Source organism: Lathamus discolor, chromosome Z (assembly GCF_037157495.1).
Source record: "Lathamus discolor isolate bLatDis1 chromosome Z, bLatDis1.hap1, whole genome shotgun sequence".
NCBI classification, from domain to species: Eukaryota; Metazoa; Chordata; class Aves; order Psittaciformes; family Psittacidae; genus Lathamus; species Lathamus discolor.
The window spans coordinates 61,580,340-61,601,200 of record NC_088909.1 but is presented as its reverse complement, the minus strand read 5'-3'; the positions used below and the strand labels follow the sequence as shown (position 1 = coordinate 61,601,200).

Below are 20,861 nucleotides of genomic sequence, written 5' to 3'. Positions count from 1 at the left end.
TAGTCATTGAACTGGGTTAGGTACCATGACAATCACACTGGAATCAGGAAAGAAACATGGCCAGAACACCACTTAACTTCAGCAGCAATTCTGCTTGAATAAAGTTATCAGCTTGGGGACCGTGTGCCTATCTCCTCTAGCTTCCTTTGGAAATGCTAGATGGATATCCCAGAGTGGGCCAGACTAATTTTTGGAGTAAGAGTGAGAAAACTAATTTTGAACATGCGTATTTCTTTACTTACCACTGCTTTTCAACCAGCCTTTGGTGACATTGCTCACTCCCTAAATGTTTTCCTTCAAACCCTTCTCAGAAATTAGAAGCCAGGTGGGATCCAGTTCAGTGATTCCTTCATGTGAGGCTTGACAGGTCTAGTGACAGGTCTAGTGTATACCAATGCCAAATGCCAAAGTCTGATACTGGATTTTCTGATGTTGATACAAAAATGAGCAGTGTCAGTTGCCACTGTTACATCTCTGTTCAACAGAAGGGATTAAGATAGTAGTTGAAAATGAGTCAGTAGGATCCAGAGCTGACTAATCCTCGTGTTAGTTTAGTCTGCTAGTTAATTAGATTCATCATGTCAGCAGGGTAAGACTGCTCTCCTGGAGGGCCTTCCTACTACATGCTGTTGTACTTCTAAAAGCACAGATGAAGAGGGGAAGCTGGCTTGAGACTACACCCCAGAAGATTTGTCTCGCACTCTGAGCCTAAGAACAACTACAAAAGCACAACCAAAATAAAAAGCATAACCAAAATCCTGATGGAAATGCAGCAACTAAAAAAAATGAGCCTACAGCTTTCATTCCCCAGCAGCAAATGCTTGCTGGGTTTTATTTAAAAAAATAATAACCTTTCCTTTCTCTTTTCTGAAGAAAGGAAAATGAACACAGCTGACAACTAAAACACCACACAGTAGTCAAACAGAGTATCAAGAGCAAAGAGGGGCACACTACACACTTCTTTAAGCAGGGACTCTCTCCTGTGGCCAAATGTCTGTCACAATGGAAGGGACAAATCAGATTTTCAGACAAGAATGTGGCTATTCATTTCAGCATGGAAAGACCTCTTCCCTAAGATTGTCAGCTTGGTAACTTCTTAAAATCAGTACTTTTCCTGCTTTTGTTGAATCCCATTATGTTAATTTGAGCCTCTTTAATTTAGATTTATTAATATATTTAATTTGTTTAATTTGGCTTTATTCATATGCCTCAAAATCTTATTGTTTGAGCCCAGCTTCACATCACCCACTAATTTGCTTAGCTCACATACTGTGTAATGCTTCAAGCTGTTAACGAAAATAGCAGAGTATCATGTTTGGAACGGATGTCTGTAGTCTCCCATTCTTTTGCCCAATGTTACACTCAATTATGACTATACTTGCTGCCTGCACTGAATTTTAAAGGTAAAAATTAAAAAAAAACAACATATCATGTCTTCAATAAAAATCTATTTTATCTACATTGCTGCTGCTTGAGTCACTAAAACTGAAATACATACTGTCAAAAAGACAATCTAGGTCGATTACTTTCTTCTATTACGTTAAACTTACTGCAATTTCAAAGGAAAGAAATAAAATTAAACCCCACTTACTCCATTTGAAGCCAACAGAAGCATCATGAGCAAAAGAACTGGAGGACTGGTGCTCTGCTTTGGAGAAATTTCTGCCTTTCTACTTTTGCTGCCTAAAATTTCTCAGGGCATTTTCCCTGTATCATTCCCTTGTGATCCCTGTGTGCTTTCGTTGTTGTGACCCATTGTGCTTTAATGCTACACACTGAAAGGTAGGGTTTGCCTGCATATGTCTGGAGATACTCCTTTGTCAGCCTGAGTGGGTGGCCAAAATCGTGGCCCTGCGCACCCGTTCGGGATGGAGAAGAACACGATGAGGCAGATCGGTACTGCCCGATACACAACGGAGGGCAAGGAGTCGGAGAAGCAGGGTAGCTCAGGGCGGTACGGCGTGGAGGCTGCAAGCCAAAACCCCTCTCCGGCACTGAAAAAGGGTCGCCCAGTTAGAGCGGAGCTCCCAGCTCCTACAAAGCCAGGGCCGGCTGCAGGGGCGCCTGCGGCCCCGGGGCTCACCCGCAGGAACCAGGGCAACCGCCTCCCGCCAGCGAGACTCCTGCAGGGCTGCCTCTGGCGACGGGAGAGACACGCGGGCAGGCGGAGGGCTCGGGGCAGCTGACGATGCCCCTCCGAAAGGGGCGCCGGAGCCCTGGGGGCCCAGGCGGGCTGGGGACAGGCCGGCTGCTGAAGGGAGGCGAGGCGAGGGGCGGGCGCCGCGGCAGGCCACCAGCAGGGGGCGCGGCAGTGGCGGGAGGCAGGCGTCCGCTCCGCGCCGGCGCCGCCGGAAGGCCAGGCGCGGCCCGCGGGAGGTGGGTGCTCGTAGGCCCGGCTCCGGCCGGGAGCTGCGCCCGGCTTAGCGCCGGCTGCTGCAGCGCGCCGGGACGGGCCGCGCCAGGCCGCGGGCTTAGGCAGTGGCCGCAGGAGCCTTCTCGGCGCTGTCGGCGCATGTGCGACGGTCGCGGGCCTTAGGGCTGGCCAGGGTTCCTCGCTGGCAGCGGGGTGGAGGAGGCCGAGAGCATAGAGCTGGGTGGCGGAGCGGGGCGGTGATCTTTGGGCCGCGGTGCGGGTAAGACTCTTGGGGTCTGGTTTGTTTAATGGGCGTTGACTCTGTCTGTAGAGGGCATTATTGCTTTAGAAAATACCACCAAGAGAAACGAGGCTTTCCCATTACAGGAGATGATGAAGAGAAGACCGCTGGGTGCACTTTTTACCCAACTTGGTGAAGTTGGCCGTTGGGGTAATGGATCACTCGGCTGGAACGTTTTCAGATAGAGATGCTTAAAATAGGCTTTTAAACTGCTATAATTTCACTGTATGGCAATGGTTCCTTGTATACGCAGATTCTTTAGGCTTCAGAAATAGGCTCGTGGCCATTACAGCAACCTATTGAGTGGGCTTTAGTTCCGAAATTTGGAGTACAGGTCCAGAGTCTAGAGTGAATACCACTGGAGGGATCACTAAACAGAATTCTTTGCACACTAGCAGGAAATCATACTTTTAATCTTTTCTGGGATGGAATGCAGTGGGTTTGTGACATTTACCCCTTGTTTACCATAGTAAGTAGTTTGGAGGAGAAAATGCCTAGAAATATGTATCAGTTGATAGGCAAGAACGCCTCACAGAAACAGGTGTATTAGTCATGACGTTTTTGAATTTTGAGTCGATGTAAAAATCTGATTCTTCCCTAAAGACCTGAGGAGCTACATGTGTTTGCAAAAAGAAGTTCAGGATTTTCCTGTATTTTGCACACCTCCTCTGAACAGCGCGTGAGGTAAAAGCCTAGCTGGAATCTCGACAGCTGAAGGATTTGGTGTCCCTACTCACATGTTCTCCTTGGTCTCTCACTATGGCACCATGTTTTCATGTTCAGCTTTTCTTTGGTAAGGAATCAAACTGGCAACAGCAGACTCCTAGCAAGTTTGCTTTCCTTGAAGACCAAAGCTGGTTTTGAATGAGGGACAGCAAAAAAAGTCTGTTTTAAACCACCACTAACTTGGGTCCTCAGGAAGTGTTCTTGTCTTTGCATCTGCTTGCTTTCCCCATTGTCTTTCACTTGATACTCCTACACCTAGGATTAAATGGCAGGTAGGAGTCAGTTTAATAGACACAAGGTTTCTTTAAGACAAATAGGTAGAAAATAACTAGGACATTTTCAATGTAATATTTTCCATGTTCCTGATATGTTACTTGCAGAAAGAGGTGTGATTTGTCCATGTGAACCCGATATTCTGCCAAACCCAGGTTAGGGTTCCAAGATCAGATACGACATGAATGTAAAGTATATACAGACAAATGCCTGCAAGTTTATAATAATTTCATGGTTGTGTGTATGTATACAGATCCATGGAAAACACAACATAATCCTGTCCAAATATGTTGGTAATTATGCATATAAAACATTCAGAACCACAGGGCAAGAATATATTGGTGGCTTGAAGATGAGATTATTTAAGAGCATATAGCATCATTAAAACTTACATAGTTGGAGAGGAAATCAGCCATGCTTGTCGTTCCTTGACTGGTGTTAAGATGAGGTTTATACAGGTAATTATCTCATCTAAATAATGGCTACTTTTAGAGTCACATCATATTTTTCCAGCAGATGAGGATTTATTAAGTGATGGAAATTCTGTTAACAGGAAATTAGTCCAATTTGGCTTTGCGAAATACAGCATGGGAAATGTCCAGACTTGCAAGCATCATTTATTAAATCATTCTGTAGCATTGCAGTGTAGGGAAGGGTAAGTTCTGAAGTTCACAAGCATCCTTTTTTACATTTACATATTAAATTTGTTCTGCAAAGAAATTGTTACAATTAGTGGGGGGTAGGTTAAATTGGGCTCCAGAACAACTACATTGAAAGATTTTGTGTGTGCTTTTAGCAGTTTAGTTTCTTGTTAACAAAAGATACATATGATACAGATGTGAGCTGGATGTGAATGCCTAAAGGGCATCAGTGGGACACTTTCTCCCAGCAATGAAACCAGCATGGAGGTGACCTCTTAGGTTAGAGCTCTGCATTCCAGAAGTGTTGCTCAGCTTAGCGCAGGCCAGTGTTGAGAACCCACTTGTTCACATGATGGTAGTGTGCATGCACTAAACACCCATGTGGCCCTGGGGTGCTGTTCAGAGAAATGGAACTGCTGCAGTAGATTTGCCTAGTGAGCGATAGGGTATTTGCTTTCTTCACCTCCTGATCAATAGCAACTATACTTAACCCTTCACTATGTTAGCACCCTTCAGTGTTTGTGCAAAACCACTGTGATTTGGTTTTATCTGCAGCCTTTTTACATAATCCAAATATATAAGATTAGTAAATTCTGCTGAAGTTGCACCATGCTATAGCCCAGGTTAAATTCAGCAAGCAGGTCTGACTGCTTCCTAATGATGCTGTTTGGCAGCTGGGCTTCAGCAGCTCAGGGAGGTCAAGCTGTGTCATCTGTACTGTGGGAACATGATGCCATCTGACAGTATCTCACCCTCACTCAGGGCCAAGTATCTCAGTCTGATTTATGCTAATGGATGAGCAGAGCATGACTAGGGCCTGGATGGAGAGTGGAGTCATTTTATGAGTGGGATTAGTCCTTTGAGGCTTTTTGGAAGTGGCATTCCTGTATAGCCTTAGTATCATTCTACATAGGTGAATAAATTGACAACAGGACTCTGTTTTCCCGAACTTATTTACAAAAAACATCCAGTCAGTCTTAAGCTAACTCTGGAAACAGCAGACTGTTACTTCAGTAGAAGTACTGGTCAGCAAAGATTTGCTCCTGAATTCCAAAGGTAGTGTTGCTTATAATTATTTAAAACTAGTAAGGAAGTAAGTCATTGTGATACCTTATTTCTTTTTGTGAGATCTAGAAGCTTAGGTTCTGATATTGTCTTACTCGTTCCCCTTCAGTTGAAGTTTTGGTGGGAATCAAGAGGACTCAAATTTACCAGAGGGTAGAGGAATGGGGCAGCCACAGCTTCTCTGGGCAACCTGTGCCAGTGTCTCACCACCCTTACAGTGAAGAATTTCTTCCTAATGTCTAATCTAAATCTCCCCTATTTCAGTCTGAAGCCATTCCCCCTTGTCCTACCACTACCAGCCTTTGTAAAGAAGTCCCTCCCCAGATTTCTTGTAGACCCCTTTAGGTACTGGAGGGTTGCTCTAAGGTCTCCCCTGAGCCTTCTTCAGACTGAACAAGCCAAACTCTCAGCAGCCTGTCTTTACAGGAGAGGTGTTCTAGCCCTCTGATCATCTTTGTAGCCATCCTCTGGACTCGCTCTAACAGCTCCACGTTTCTTATGCTGGGGACCACAGAGTTGGACACAGTACTGCAGGTGAGGTCTCATGAGTGTGAAGTAGAGGGGGAGAATCGTCTCTGTCAACTTGCTTTACACTGTCCTTTTGATGCACCCAGGATACAGTTGGCTGGTCATGCCTGAACAGAAACTAAATAGAAGCAGTTTGGCGTTATACAGAAGGGACTCGATTTGCCCAGTGTAAATTCTGATGCCAGGTCTTTGTGCAGACTCCCTTTTGCTTCTGTTTTTTGCCTTTCAGTCTTAAAATGCCTCATAAAAGTCCCATTAAAACACAAGCTTGGAGGAAGCACTGTTAGTGTTACTATAAATACATGACTGCAAGACTCCAGCATGGCATGCTTCAACATGAAGTTTACTTAAACTCTCCCAAAGGAATTGCAGACCTATCAATATCTTTGAAGAAATAATTTGCTGTTGCAGGAAGGACTTGGGGCAATGTGCATGCTTTTAATATTACCAAGTTAAATTGTCTTGGCCGCAGCTTTTTTTTCACTGCATAAAGCATTATATTAATGTTCTGATTAGGTAGAGATTAGTTTCTTGATGGAATAATTTGAGTAAGTAGACTATGTCAAGCGCTTCAGCAAGATTACTAGGTTCAAAGCACAGCACTTTGCATTTTGTTAATATCGTAATTTTTACTGACATCTATGCAGTTGAAACAGCATAATGCATTTATGTCAGCATTTGTGTTAGGGAATTTAGAAGAGTAAGAAAACACAGTGTTGGGGTTTGTGGGGTTTTTTTTAAATGGAACTACATTTCTGAGCCAGAGCCACACAAAAGTTCTGCTGTGCTGCATAGTAAACTATTTCTCTGATTAATGTGTAGATACTGTGAGCATAAAAATCCTGGGGAAGTTATCGGATCGTGTGTATTTTAGAACTGCAACTGAAGCATCACATTTATCTTAACATTAAATTTCATGAGCTATAATTGCCACAAAACAATTAAAGATTTTATTTTTGCCTTAACAGGACAATGATGCTATGTATTCTGAGTAGAACATTACAACTAGCAAGACATTCGTACAGTCCACTGGGGAGACCACTTTGTTCCGCCAGTGCAAATAAGCCAGTGCTGACTTTATTCACCAAGGTAAAAGTTGTTTATAGAATAAAACTAGGCAAGACTACGTATTTATCAGTTTTGATATATATGAATCCCACACGAAAGGGCTTTGCTGTGCTTTTTGTCCCCATAATATTTGTGTAGTATTCTAATACTACACACTTCAGTTCAGTGGTGTCTTTTACACTAGGCTTTACAGCATAGTCCTGCTGTCACTAAAGCAAGAAAGTAATTATCAACCAGTAAATGAAGATTTCAAGATAATTGTGTCTTAGTGACACTACAGTCCATTTACTAGTTGAAAATTGTTCTCTAGTGGCCACTGTTTCATCCTCGAAATGGAGAGCAAAGATGAGTTCTTATGCATAATCTGTCCAGGACAAGCATCAACAGCTGAAGTAAGCTCTTCAAAACATTCATGTTTACTTTCAGCATCACCTGTGAGACTGAAAATATATCCAAGTAGTGTTAGTAGCATATGAGGAAAAAGCAGGTTGTGCTTTATCCTCTTTTTGCTTTATTGGCTATAATGTTAGTAGGAATAAAATGCAGGTAAAGGTTTATCTGTGGTATGAGCAGACAGGATCCTTAAACATGTTTATAAAAGAGAGGTGATGAGCAGGAATGGTCATTTGTGAACTGTTATTACCTGCAGAGGTCTTCTGCACTTTTAGATGGAATGGCATATGGTGGGCTATACTGCCTTTGTATGGTTTATTTAGTCTTAGAGAGCAGAGTAACTAGAAATGCAAAGCACTGAATGTTGACATCAGTATGGTCATGTTTGTTGGAGATGGTTGCAACTAAAATAATTTCCTCCCCTTTCATAATGTTGGTTCATTCCTTTCCTACTAGTAAAGGAGTGTTTAAATGGCGTGGCATATGAATAGGTTAAAAAATCTGTTTATTAATCTATATGTGATACAAGAACTATGGTTTCAAGTTACAGCTCTCTCCCCCCCGGCCTGATTCAACATCAGCTCATTCATAATACAAATGTGATAAGGGAATAATGAGCTTACCTTTGGATTAATTGTTGGGAAAAAGCTCTTTGTCTAATATCTGTGTCTTTAAATTTCTAACTAGTAAGACACTGTATGAAATCAAATTTTCTAATAGCAGTATTCATGTAGTTCTCTAAAGTATCCTCTTCTGAGTGTGTTTTAAACTTAAAATATTTTTCATGTCTGATACCACTGGCAATTGCAAAACAAAATGCAGGCTACTTGAAAAATAAATCTAATTTGTACTCTTAGTTTATTCTAATTAACTGATTTGTCTCTTCTTCCTATTTTTAAAAGTAAGGAGAAAGGAGGTGAAGGCAGAAGGGAGCTGTGACTTCTGCAGCCACTTCAGACTGGTAGAAGCTAGCACTGCCAAATGGTTTTCTCTTCATAGGCTCCTTTTATGCCAGCACAAGCATTTGTGCAACAACTGCTCCCTCTTAAAAAGAAAAAAAACACCAACTTTTTTTTGGGGGGAGGGAAGGTTGCTGTTAACTCAGGTCAATTCTCCTGTCTAGCTCTGCTGTACAGCTGTTTGAGTGCTTATGCCAGCACAAAAGAAGCAGTGACAGGAAGATGTGTTTGCTTCCTTCAGCATCAGTGCCAGCTTAGAGTGACCACAAAACTGCAGCCTAAGTATGCAGCATAAATGGCAATTATCTGTAGAAATAAAACTGTCCCTCCCACTGTGTGCATTGTCTAATGGATCCAGCTGTCAGCACTGCATGTCACTTAAGGAAGGGGTTTTTACTACCTCAGCAGTGGGAGTTCCTGTTGCCATTGTAACATACATCTAAGGGAGAAGGTTGTCCAACACGGTTTTATCTAGGCAGCTCTATTACAAATTAACATAAAGCAGGTGATGGCAGAAACCTACTATTGTACTGTTCTGTTGAAAACGATGTACTAATATAAATGGACCTTTTGAACAGATTTCACTTTTAGTTAACATAGTTCACAGTCTGATTTTAAAATAGTTCCAGGAGTAAAAACGTATTCTTTGCTAAGAGTCAGCTTAGTTTGTCAAATGCTTTTATGTGACTGTTTCAGTAGAAAGCTCTCCACAGACCTAGGGGAATCAAGTGTATCCTACTTTAACTGTTAGGAGCCTGGCATGTTACAAAACTGATGTGGAGGATTGACTCCATGTTTAAACAAGCCCTAGGAAGACTTTAAGTGGGAGGAAAAGGAGAAGGTATTTTATGGCAGTAAAACAGAGCCATCACCTTCATATGCTTTCCTGTGTGAATTATATGCCAGACTCTGGCATTACAGTCATGGAATCAGCACGCCTTCATGTGAGTTACTTCTTCATGTACTCACTAATCTAATAATCATGATGCATGCCCAGCAGAAGTCAGCTGTAGAGTAGCTTCCTGTAGTGGAAGACTAAGGAATTTTAAAAAATGACATGTTTTCTTTGACCCCATAACAGGTCAAAACACTGCAGCTGTTTGACAGTACTTCCTGCGGGTTGGAGGATCATGCTTAATTCCTTTCAGGCAAAGATAACCATCAGGTCATCTTAAATCACCATCTTTAGATATTTGAATTGACCCTAGTGACTCAATCTGATTAGAAATTACTTCCTCATTCCCCTTCTGTCAAGGGAAATTTTTCTGTCAAGACTGGTAGCTGCAGTTGTTTTCAGCTTTGAATATCCATTGCTGCTGACCAAAAGAAGGGATCTGTGCATGATCTTTCAAAATATGCCCTTGAATCAGCCTTTAGAAAAGCCGTTGAAAGCTGTTCACTTGCACTATGAGAAAAGTAATAGCAAATAAGAAATAATTAAATACTTTGGCTGAATAGCTTTTGTTTTATCCATGTTGCACTGATAAATAAATTTAGAAAGTGTTAAGACAGGGTGTTACGGGGGCAGAACCCACATTTACACTAATGATCACTCCTGTCAGTGTCTGTTACTTTACAGTACAAATGATCTGTGTGGTCTACTGTGTGCTTTAAATTGGTCTGAATTTTTTTTCTTTAGAAACCATGCCCTCTATGTGACGACGCAAAAGAACTGCTTGAACCATATAAGAGAAGGGTAATGTATTGCAATGTTGCCTACATTTTCTGTATAGAAAGGACAGTTAATCAGGATTCTTTATTTGTAAAAGAAAATTACATGGATTTATTTGCAGTGCTTTCGTGGGTTACTCTTCAAGACAATTTCAGTACTTATTTCAATAAAACTCATTATCCAAAAGCATTTTGTGACAATGCTACTCAAATACGTATTGGCAAACTAAACCAATATGCACCTTGTCACAATTTAAAACCACAGCTTTTGTAAATCCTATTGCCTCATCTGATAGAGGAGTTTTCAATTTTTATAAAGCAGATAATAATTTGTGAAGGATGTTAGTAAGTGGGCTTTCAAATATTTGAACTGTATGTGACTGCAATTTTTGCCATTCTTCAAACAGATCTTGATCTCTTTCTTGAAGAAACTGTTAACAGAAGCATTAAGTGGTCTTGCATTCTGCTGCCTAATAAGCAGCCATGTGTTGCCAGCTGCACATTTGTTGTGGCTGGTGCTCACAGGAGAATGGCTCTGCACACAGGACCAAGAATATCATCCTCTGCTAGGGAGAGAGTCCTTTGCAGACACATGGCCAAGGATTGTGGCTACATACATTTTGTACCCACAGAATGGGTAGTTGTCTACAACATGGAAGAATAAATCCAAAAGCACCAAGGAAACAGCCTTGCATTTACCAAAAAAATAAAACCAGGTGTTGTTTCTCAGTGTCCAGTAGGTACTAACACTTTTTTTCTGTGACAGTTTATTTTGCAGGAGGTGGATATTACCCTTCCAGAAAACTCGGCATGGTATGATGAATACAAATATGACATACCCGTTTTTCATTTAAATGGGAAGTTCCTAATGAAGCATAAAGTAGACATTCAAAAGTTTGAGGACCAGCTTCTGAAGCTGGAGTTGCAAAATGATGGAAAACAGTAAAGAAAATGCATCTGCTATGGTGTGAACCTGAAAGGACTGTACAAGATAAATTGTGTGAAAAGCAGTATTCGTCATCTGGCGTTACGTTTCTTAGAACGTATGGCACCAGTGTCCTAAAAAACTTGTGTGGCTTGAATTCTATTTTTATATTAATCATCCAGCCCCACTGCACCAGTGTCAGTTCTGTACTGTTTATTTGATGCTATCCTAGGCTGACTTTCCACTGAGAGAATAAATGCTGCTGTGGAGCAGCAGATAAAGAGAAATGTGTTTATAGTGGGTTTGCATGGCAAGGTTTTGGTAGCAGGAGGGGGTGAGGTGAGGGATGGCTATAGGGTGCCTTCTGTGAGAAGCTGCCATAAGCTTTCCCTCTGTCCCATAGAGCCAGTGCCACCTGGCTCCAAGACAGACCTGCTGCTGGCCAAGGTTGAGCCCATCAGTGAGGGTGGTAGCACCTCATGGGTAGCATAGTTAGAAAGAGGGCTGTAGGGTGTGAAGGAATCTGGGCAATTGCAGCAAGAGAAAGGCATGAGAATATGTGAGAGAAACAGCTCTGCAGACACTAAGGCCAATGAAGAAGGAGGGGAAGAGGTTCTCCAGGCACTGGAGCAGAGATTTGCCTGTGGTAAGGACCATGGTGAGGCAGGCTGTCTCCATGGTGGAGCAGATCTCCACCTGCAGCCTGTGAAGGAACCCACACTGGAGCAGGGGTATGCTTTAAGGAGGCTGTGACCCCATGTGAAGTCCATGCTGGAGGAGGACCTATGGCTCCATGGAGAGAGGAGCCTGCGCTGGAGCATGTTTGCTGGCAGGATTTGTGACCCTGTGGGGGACTCATGCTGGAGCAGTCTGTTCCTGAAGGACTGCACGCTGTGGGAGCGACCCACGCTGGAGGAGTTCATGAAGAACTGCAGCCTGTGGGAAGGACTCATGTTGGAGAATTTTGTGAAGAACTGTCTTCCGTGGGAGGGACTTCACACCGGAGCAGGGGCAGAGTGTGAGAAGTCCTCCTGAGGAAGAGGGAGTGGCAGAGCTGACCACAGCCCCCTTTCCCCATCACCCTGAAGTATTCATGGGGAGGAGGTAGAGAATTTCAGAGTAAAGGTAAGTCCAAGAAGAAGGGAGGAGTGGGGAGAAGGTGTTTTCAAGATTTATTTTTGTTTCTTACCATCCTATTCTGATTTGATTGGTAATAAATTTCATCAAGTTGAGTCTGTTTTGCCTATGACAGTACCTGGTGAGTGATCTCTTTGGGTCCGTATCTTGACCTGTGAGCCTTAGGTTGTATTTTCTCTCCCCTGTCCAGCTGGGGACGTGAGTGATACAGCGGCTTTGATGGCACCAGGCATCCAGACAGGGTCAACCCATCACAGTGTTTCGAGACTGTTAATACATGCAAGCTGCAGGTGTGCAAGAGACTTCCTTGAAGAAGTCTAGGAGACTATCCCAAGTGTTCATTTGAAATGGAGAAGAGGCCATTTACTATAAATTAAAAGGACACTTGATAAGATAGCATAGTTTCACTGAAGCCAAGTCATATCTATAGAAAAGTCATCACAATTTGATACAGTTGTTACCAACACAAGAACACTGAATAGTTTATTTTTCTAATGGCATGAACATATGTTGCATGTAAGCCTGTTTTATCTACTACAGAAAACTGTGAGCTCTTTAGTGCCTGAGGTACTCAGTGACAAGAAAAAATAAAAATAGTGTGAACTACAATTGAATCAAAAGAACCGAATCTGCAATGAAAACAGCATTTATTAACTCCAGACATGGCTCTCTGAATGCTACCAATTTCGAAATGTAAAACGAAAGTAAGTAACCCCATGAATCCAGACTGAGCCTTCCTGCAGACATGCAGCTGTGCAGGTCTCTGGCTGCAGCGAATGCCTGAGCCTGGCACTTGTATTGGAGGGAGCCAGTGACACTGCTTGTGTTCGCTGTGAGCAAATAAATGACCTGCTCAGGCAGGTGGCTGAACTGAGGGAGGAGGTAGAAAGGTTGAGAGCCATTAGAGAGTGTGAAAGTGAAATAGATTGGTGGAACCACACCCTAAGGCAAGGGCAGAGGGAAGTGGTTCAACAAGATATGGATCCCCTTCCCTCCTACCATCAGACAGAAGGAGAGAGCTTAATGGACAAGGATGGATGGAGGGAGGTTCCTCCTCGGAGAGGTAAGCGAAAACCCTCACAATCCCTTCCTCCCTCCCAGTTGCCCTTGAATAACAGGTACGAGGTCTTGGAAATTCAGGGCCAGGTGAATGGAGATGGTGAGGCAAATCTATCTAGTGAGTCACCCAGGGCTAGTCACTCACCCACATGCCTCAGAACTTCCCCAACCAAGAAGAAAAGAAGAGTAATTGTGGTGGGTGACTCCCTTCTGAGGGGAACAGAAGGGCCCATTTGTCGACCGGATCCACCACACAGGGAGGTCTGCTGCCTGCCTGGGGCTCGGATTAGAGATGTTAAAAAGAAGCTCTCTGAACTGGTGCAGCCGTCTGACTACTACCCACTGCTGGTTTTTCAGGTTGGCAGTGACGAAATTATTACGAGGAACGTAAGGGCGATGAAGAGAGACTACAGGGCCCTGGGACGGCTGGTTAAAGGGTCTGGAGCGCAAGTGGTGTTTGCCTCCATACCTGTTGCAAGCGAGGGTGAAGGGATATATAAGAAGACTCTGCAGGTTAATGTATGGCTACGTGACTGGTGCCAAAGGCAGGGGTTTGGGTTTTTCAGTCACGGGCTGCTGTATGGGACACCTGGTTTGCTGGTGACAGGCGGGATACACCAGTCCCAGAGAAAAAAAAGGGTTTTGGAGCAGGAGTTAGCAGGGCTTATTGACAGGGCTTTAAACTAGTTAGGAAGGGGGGAGGGGATTTAACTGGGCCTGTTGGGGACAAGCCCAAGAGGAACATGCTAGGGATTGAAGGATGGCGGGCTAAGGAGGACTATCAATCTCTTGTTTCACTTGTGGGAAAGGATAGCTCTTTAGACCCTGTCCCGCAGGGGAAAAAGAGTACTAGGACTGGCTCCCTGAAATGCCTGTACACCAATGCACGCAGCATGGGGAATAAACAGGAGGAGTTAGAAGTCTGTGTGCGGGCTAAAGGTTATGATCTAGTGGCGATTACAGAGACATGGTGGGACAGTTCACATGACTGGAATGTGGTCATGGATGGCTATGTCCTTTTTAGGAAAGACAGGTCAGCGAAGCGAGGTGGTGGAGTTGCTCTTTACGTGAGAGAGCAACTAGAATGTATTGAGTTCTGTCCGGGGTCGGATGAGGAGCAAGTGGAATGTCTGTGGGTACGAATCAAGGGGCTAACTGGCACGGGTGATACAGTTGTGGGGGTCTATTACAGACCTCCTGATCAGGACGAAGGAGTTGATGAGGCTTTCTACAGGCAACTGGAAGTAGCCTCACGACTACATGCCTTAGTCGTCGTGGGGGACTTTAATTACCCCGATATTTGCTGGAAGACTCACACAGCCAGTCATTCACAGTCTAGGAGGTTCCTCGAGTGCATTGATGATAATTTCTTAATGCAAATGGTGGACGTACCAACTAGGGGAGCAGCGCTGCTAGATTTAGTACTCGCCAACAAGGAGGGTTTGGTCGAAGTGGTGACGGTCAATGGCAGCCTTGGCTGCAGTGACCATGAGATGGTGGAGTTTAGGATCCTGTGTGGGAGGAATAGAATACCTAGCAAAGCCACAGTTCTGGATTTCCGAAGGGCCAACTTTGGCCTCTTCAGTCAACTGCTAAGGGAAGTCTCATGGGAAAGTGTACTAGGCGGTAAAGGGGCTCAAGATAGTTGGTTAGCATTCAAGGACCGCTTCTTCCAAGCTCAGGATCGGAGCGTCCCAATGAGTAGGAAGTCAAGTAAGGGATCTAGGAGACCGGCGTGGTTAAACAAGGAGCTGCTGGGCAAACTCAAGTGGAAAAGGAGAATCTATGGATTATGGAAGGAGGGGCTGGCCGCTTGGGAGGAATATAGGACAGTTGTTAGAGGATGTAGGGAGGCAATTAGGACAGCTAAGGCCTCCTTGGAACTCAATCTTGCTAGTCGGGTTAAAGACAATAGAAAGGGCTTCTTCAAATACATAGCAAATAAAACTAAAACAAGAGGCAATATAGGCCCACTGCTGAACGAAGTGGGTACCCTGGAGACAGAGGATATAAAGAAGGCAGAGGTGCTGAATGCCTTCTTTGCCTCTGTCTTTACTCCTGCAGACTCTCCCCGAGGGCCCCGGATTTCTATAGCCCCAGAAGGAGTCAGGACAAAGGAGGAGTTTGCTTTGGTAGATGAGGATTGGGTTAGGGATCAGCTATGCAAACTGGACATCTGTAAATCGATGGGTCCGGATGGAATGCACCCACGGGTGCTGAGGGAGCTGGCGGAGGTCATTGCTAGGCCACTTTCCATCATCTTTGGTAAGTCGTGGGAAATGGGCGAGGTGCCTGAGGATTGGCGGATGGCAAAGGTCACACCAATCTATAAGAAGGGCAAGAAGGAGGACCCGGGTAATTATAGACCGGTCAGCCTTACCTCCATCCCTGGAAAGATGATGGAACAACTTATTCTTGACTCCATCACTAGGCATATCAAGGATGAGGGGGTCATTAAGAACAGCCAACATGGTTTTATGAGGGGGAAGTCATGTATGACCAACCTTATAGCCTTCTATGAGGAAGTGACTAGGTGGAGGGATGATGGTAGAGCGGTAGATGTGGTTTTTCTTGATTTCAGTAAGGCATTTGATACTGTCTCCCACAGCATCCTCATAGATAAGCTGAGGAAGTGTGGGCTTGACGATCAAGTAGTGAGGTGGATCGAGAACTGGTTGAAAGGAAGAAGGCAGAGAGTTGTGGTCAATGGCGCAGAATCTAGCTGGAGGTCTGTGACTAGTGGAGTTCCTCAGGGGTCGGTGCTGGGACCGGTGCTGTTTAATATTTTCATCAATGACCTGGATGAGGGAACTGAGTGCACCCTCAGCAAGTTTGCTGATGACACAAAACTGGGAGGAGTGGCTGACACACCAGAGGACTGTGCTGCCATTCAGCGAGACCTGGACAGGCTGGAGAGTTGGGCGGGGAGAAACTTGATGAAATTTAACAAGGGCAAGTGTAGAGTCTTGCATCTGGGGAAGAACAACCCCATGTACCAGTACAGGTTGGGGGTTGACCTGCTGGAAAGTAGTGAAGGGGAAAGGGACCTGGGGGTCCTGGTGGATAGGAGGATGACCATGAGCCAGCAATGTGCTCTTGTGGCCAAGAAGGCAAATGGCATCTTAGGGTGCATTAGAAAGGGAGTGGTTAGTAAGTCAAGAGAGGTTCTCCTCCCCCTCTACTCAGCCTTGGTGAGGCCGCATCTGGAATATTGCGTCCAGTTCTGGGCCCCTCTGTTCAAGAAGGACAGGGAATTGCTTGAAGGAGTCCAGCGCAGAGCCACAAAGATGATTAAGGGAGTGGAACATCTCCCTTATGAGGAGAGGCTGAGGGAGCTGGGTCTCTTTAGCTTGCAAAAGAGGAGACTGAGGGGTGACCTCATTAATGTTTACAAATATGTGAAGGGTAGGTGTCAGGATGATGGAGCTAGGCTTTTTTCAGTGATATCCAGTGATAGGACAAGGGGCAATGGGTGTAAACTGGAACATAGGAAGTTCCACGTTAACATCAGGAAGAACTTCTTTACTGTAAGAGTGACAGAGCACTGGAACAGGTTGCCCAGGGGGGTTGTGGAGTCTCCTACACTGGAGATATTCAAGGCCCGCCTGGACAAGTTCCTGTGTGATGTACTGTAGGTTACCCTGCTCTTGCAGGGGGGTTGGACTAGATGATCTTTTGAGGTCCCTTCCAACCCTTGGGATTCTGTGATTCTGTGATTCTGTGAATGTCTTAAAAAATTTCCTGGCCTAAGAGATGCAACTTGTTCCTTAGGCTCCAGTTGTGTTATTGGAAAAATCGGTATTAATATATGGTCTTTTACCCTGCTTAGGGATGCTTGTGTCATAATTCATCATTACAAATCCACTGAATGGAGAAAATCTGTTTTTCTGATGTTATGGGAATAGTGGTTGGTCCTATGGACCAAAGTTATGTATTAAGAGTCTGGCAGGGAAGAATCACATTTCAGTTCTGTTTACAAAACAACTGCAAATCTATTTTATCATCTCGCAAGAGGACCACTTTATCAAGGCTTACTACAGTTCTTTAAGTGCATAATTGGCAGTGTAGGCATGTGAGATAGATAGGCAGACAGAATGGCAAAGTTCAGTATATTTGCAGGAGAAGGAGAAAAGTAGGTTAAGGGAAAGTTAATTGTTTTAAGTTAAATAGTCTGTAATAAGTACTGGAGAAAGATGTTGGTATTTTTCATCTAATTAATAGATCCTGAAGCAAAGAAACTAATCCCTACCTTCTGCATTTATGTTCTTTCTACCATGGTGGTACTGAGTCTTCACTGGGAGATTTGTGGCACAGTACCCAGTTAGAACAGCAAACTGAAATTCAGCAGGATTGATTTTGGGCCTTAGCTTTTGGAGTATGGTTCAACAAGAAGCCAGCTGATCTGTGGTGAAGATGGGCAGTTCTTTTACGGCCCATCCTACATTATCTTTAGTGTTTGACAGCTCATTTGCAATGCAGTTCTGATGTATTCTGCAAGATGAAAATTCCCTGGACAGTGGGCGGTGAGAAATAATTTTTCTTCTAGTTCCGCAACTAAAGTCCACTCAGGAAATGGTGTGGAAGTATCCAAGGAGCTGTGCCTTTTTTTATAGCAGAGAGCTTTAGGTAAGTTCCGACACAACATCTAACTATACCCTGCGATACAAAGGACTTCAACAACTTCAATTTCAAGCACTTCATCCTCCTCTGAGGGTGCAGAAGAAGGGGAGAGGTGAGCAGAAAAGAGTGTGGTATCCAGCAGAATTGATTTAGTTGAGTTGCAAGAGCTAAAGAGAAGCTTAGAGGTTTAAACATCTCCTTAAACATGCTTAGGTCTTTTTATCAGTAATTCTGTAACTAGTCTAAAACCAAAACTGCAGCCAACTGCTGCTTCTAAAGGAAAACACTTAATCCTGACTTGAAGTAATCAGTTTATTTTTTTGCAGCCTTACTTTACTTGTCAAGTCTCTTGCTTTACCTTGATAGTGGTCATTTACATTGTAGAGGAAGAGTAAGATGAGGAGATTGTTAAAAACAAGCTGAACCTTCTCAGGAATAAGTGAGTGACCTGGAGTAACCTGGCAAAGTGCTAAATGTGATGTTTTCCCCAACATGAGACAAAAAAGGCAAAACTTGAAATAGCAAGGTGCTTCTTGGATTGTATGTTGCAGTATAGCTTTGCCCTACTCACCATGCTTTTCATCACCATTTACAGAAGAACAGGACCCTGGAGACAAAAGCTTCTTTACTTTCTGCAGTTCATAATGCTACAGTCAGACTTCTAACTGTACCACGAATTACTGTTAAATAGGTCTGAATTACCTCTGTATCAGCAAGCAAGTGCCATTTGCTTTCCTTCTATAAGCTGAGATGGTTTCAGAGGGCCCAGGTTTTTACTGAGGTTTTGTAATGAGAACTGACATTCAGCACGTGTCAGACATAGCTCAAGTGCTTTTCTACAATATATCATCATTATCTCAAAGATATGGAGGACAGAGGTTATGTAGACTTGCCCCATTTCCAAGTACACATCACTGACAAGAGGCTGGAATAGTCATTAGAGACTGATTTGCCTTTCTTTTATGTTTAATAAGGTCTGATTTGGAAAGAAAAAGAAGCTAAAAGCAAACTTCTTAATCACATATTACTAATCCCTTGTTCCTTATTCGTTCAGACTGCGGGGGTTTTCTTCTGTAGCCAGAGCCAGAATTGCGCCCCCCCCCCCCCCCCCCATTTGTTTTGTAAAGTGAATAATGGGATTTTTATAATTTTAGCGTATGGCATAGCCTCTATCTGTGAGATGGAGGTTTTCTGTTAGTTCTGCCTGCACGTGGTAGTTGTGACTAACATACAGAGAAGAGGTGGCTGCTTCTTCCAACTCCTCTGGTGTATAATCAAACTAACCCCTGCCTTGTGCATGCCTCAACTGTATTTTCCTTGTCAACACAAGCAGCAGATTTAGATGTGTGCGAAAGGTCATTAAAGACAAAGCTGCAAGGAACAGGCCTGGACTCCAAGGTGAGTCTTCTATAGTATGAAAAGACCACTGCCAGGCATTCCTCTCCAAACACCACCCTGTCCTTCCAAAGCCAAAATGGATACATTGCCAAAACTTTCCCCTGGTGTCTGAGAAGATGTTAGGGTTTTAAAGGAGTGCAAGCCCTGTTCTCATCAGCTCGGATACAAAGATAGAAACTTGAAACGTATCAGTGAAGGCATTGGTAGCACACCTCAAAGAAGGAGCTGTGCTACAATAGGTTCTAGGTGAAAACACTGCAGGATGAGATGATGGGAAAGAGTCTGACAGCTCATTTTGGACTGTAGGTTTCTCATTGCAAAATTAGGTTGTGTCAAAGTTGATGGAATATGTTACTACCTTCTGTGTTGCCTTCTCCAAGGAATAAAAAATACTGAAGAAAGTACTCCAGGAGGCCACCTTCTCTTCTGAAGCCAGTAGCACTACTCATTGGAATAATAAGGCATTCAGTAACTATCTTCACATGTGAACACCAAGAGTTCTAAGTAGTACATTGGACAGGAAAGTATTTCAGTGTCATCTTCCATTTAACTGCCATTATCAGTTAAAAATAGCTAAAAATAGCCATGTGAATTTGTGATCCCACAAGAAAAATAATTTATTAACCTCAATGGGACCAGAATTTTATCTCAAATAATTAATTATTTTCCATTTCCTTTGATGTGAAGAGACTGAGCAAGTGCTTGTGTGACTTAGCATGATGGGCAGGTCATTTTCAAAAATCAACAAAGGATACATAAATTTAAGGGAGGGTTCTCTCTTTTTTTTTTTTTTTTAATATTAGAAATGAAGCAGGCTTCTAGCACGTGCATCTTTCTGATCAAATGTGTTAAATTATAACCTTACAACAAGAAGGCATATGCCTCTGCTGAATACATATGTATGGAGGCATATGCAACTATGTGAAAACTGGCAATTTACTCTTTTGACAGTGAACATTGGCAGGAATGCAAAGCTCCATGATGTACTATCCCTATAATGTTAAATGAGCTTGAATACAAGATGAACTTACTTCCTGATTCTGGCCAACTAAAAAGCACATACACAATGTCCTGTCTTCTTCCAGTAACTATAAATAACAAATACCCACCAGGCTTACTTTCTTGCATTGTTCTACTTCTCTGACTCCCTATTTACATCTTTAAATTACACACAGAACACACAAGAGGTTGTATCTTTAAGCATAATGCTCCTAGCAGTATCTTCTCATAGAAACTTGCTTTTGACACATAACTTGATTCCCTCCTTCCGTAAAGTATGGTTCTCATCTATTTAATAATTTTTATCTCTCTTGTTAGTCTAACTTCCCAAGTTAAAAAGTCTGCATGCAGGCTTAACCAGTTCTGAAGGTATTAAACTCTACTTCAACTTGTGTGTGTATTCATCCTTAATCACAAGGCCATCTGAATTAGCTATGAGTGCAGCAACACATGGAAGTAAACAATGCCATGTGCAAGTGGCAAGAGCATAGCTTTTTTTTCTTTTTGCTTAGCGATAACATCACTTTCTAGTTAGCTTTTCCAGTCTATGCTGTACCAGTATCATATCTCCTTTCTATCATGTCCTGCTGGCAAGAAGTCTCCATCCCATTCCTGTGAAGCTGCTGGACCCTGGCTACCCAAACCTGAGTTCTTGCAGGTCAAGACGATCTGTGAGAATCACCTGAACAGGAAAGTTTCAGCAGTTAGGGAATTCCAACTGTATACTGACTTGCACTGCCTTGGC

General features: G+C 43.4%; 1 protein-coding gene across 3 annotated transcripts; it reads left to right on the top strand.

Moving 5' to 3' along the window:
• The first annotated feature begins 2,312 nt into the window (after positions 1 to 2,312).
• Positions 2,313 to 12,140, top strand: CZH5orf63 (chromosome Z C5orf63 homolog). Of its 3 annotated transcripts, XM_065661835.1 has the most exons (5): positions 2,383 to 2,633; positions 5,820 to 5,893; positions 6,856 to 6,976; positions 9,947 to 10,003; positions 10,745 to 12,140. In XM_065661835.1, exons 3-5 carry the CDS (start codon positions 6,860 to 6,862, stop codon positions 10,922 to 10,924), a joined length of 354 nt encoding a protein of 117 aa, XP_065517907.1. In that variant the 5' UTR covers positions 2,383 to 2,633; positions 5,820 to 5,893; positions 6,856 to 6,859; the 3' UTR covers positions 10,925 to 12,140. The 3 variants fall into 3 exon arrangements, with proteins under 3 accessions (XP_065517908.1, XP_065517907.1, XP_065517905.1); XM_065661836.1 differs by lacking the exons at positions 2,383 to 2,633; positions 5,820 to 5,893 and adding an exon at positions 2,313 to 2,376; XM_065661833.1 differs by lacking the exon at positions 5,820 to 5,893.
• The last annotated feature ends 8,721 nt before the right edge of the window (positions 12,141 to 20,861 follow it).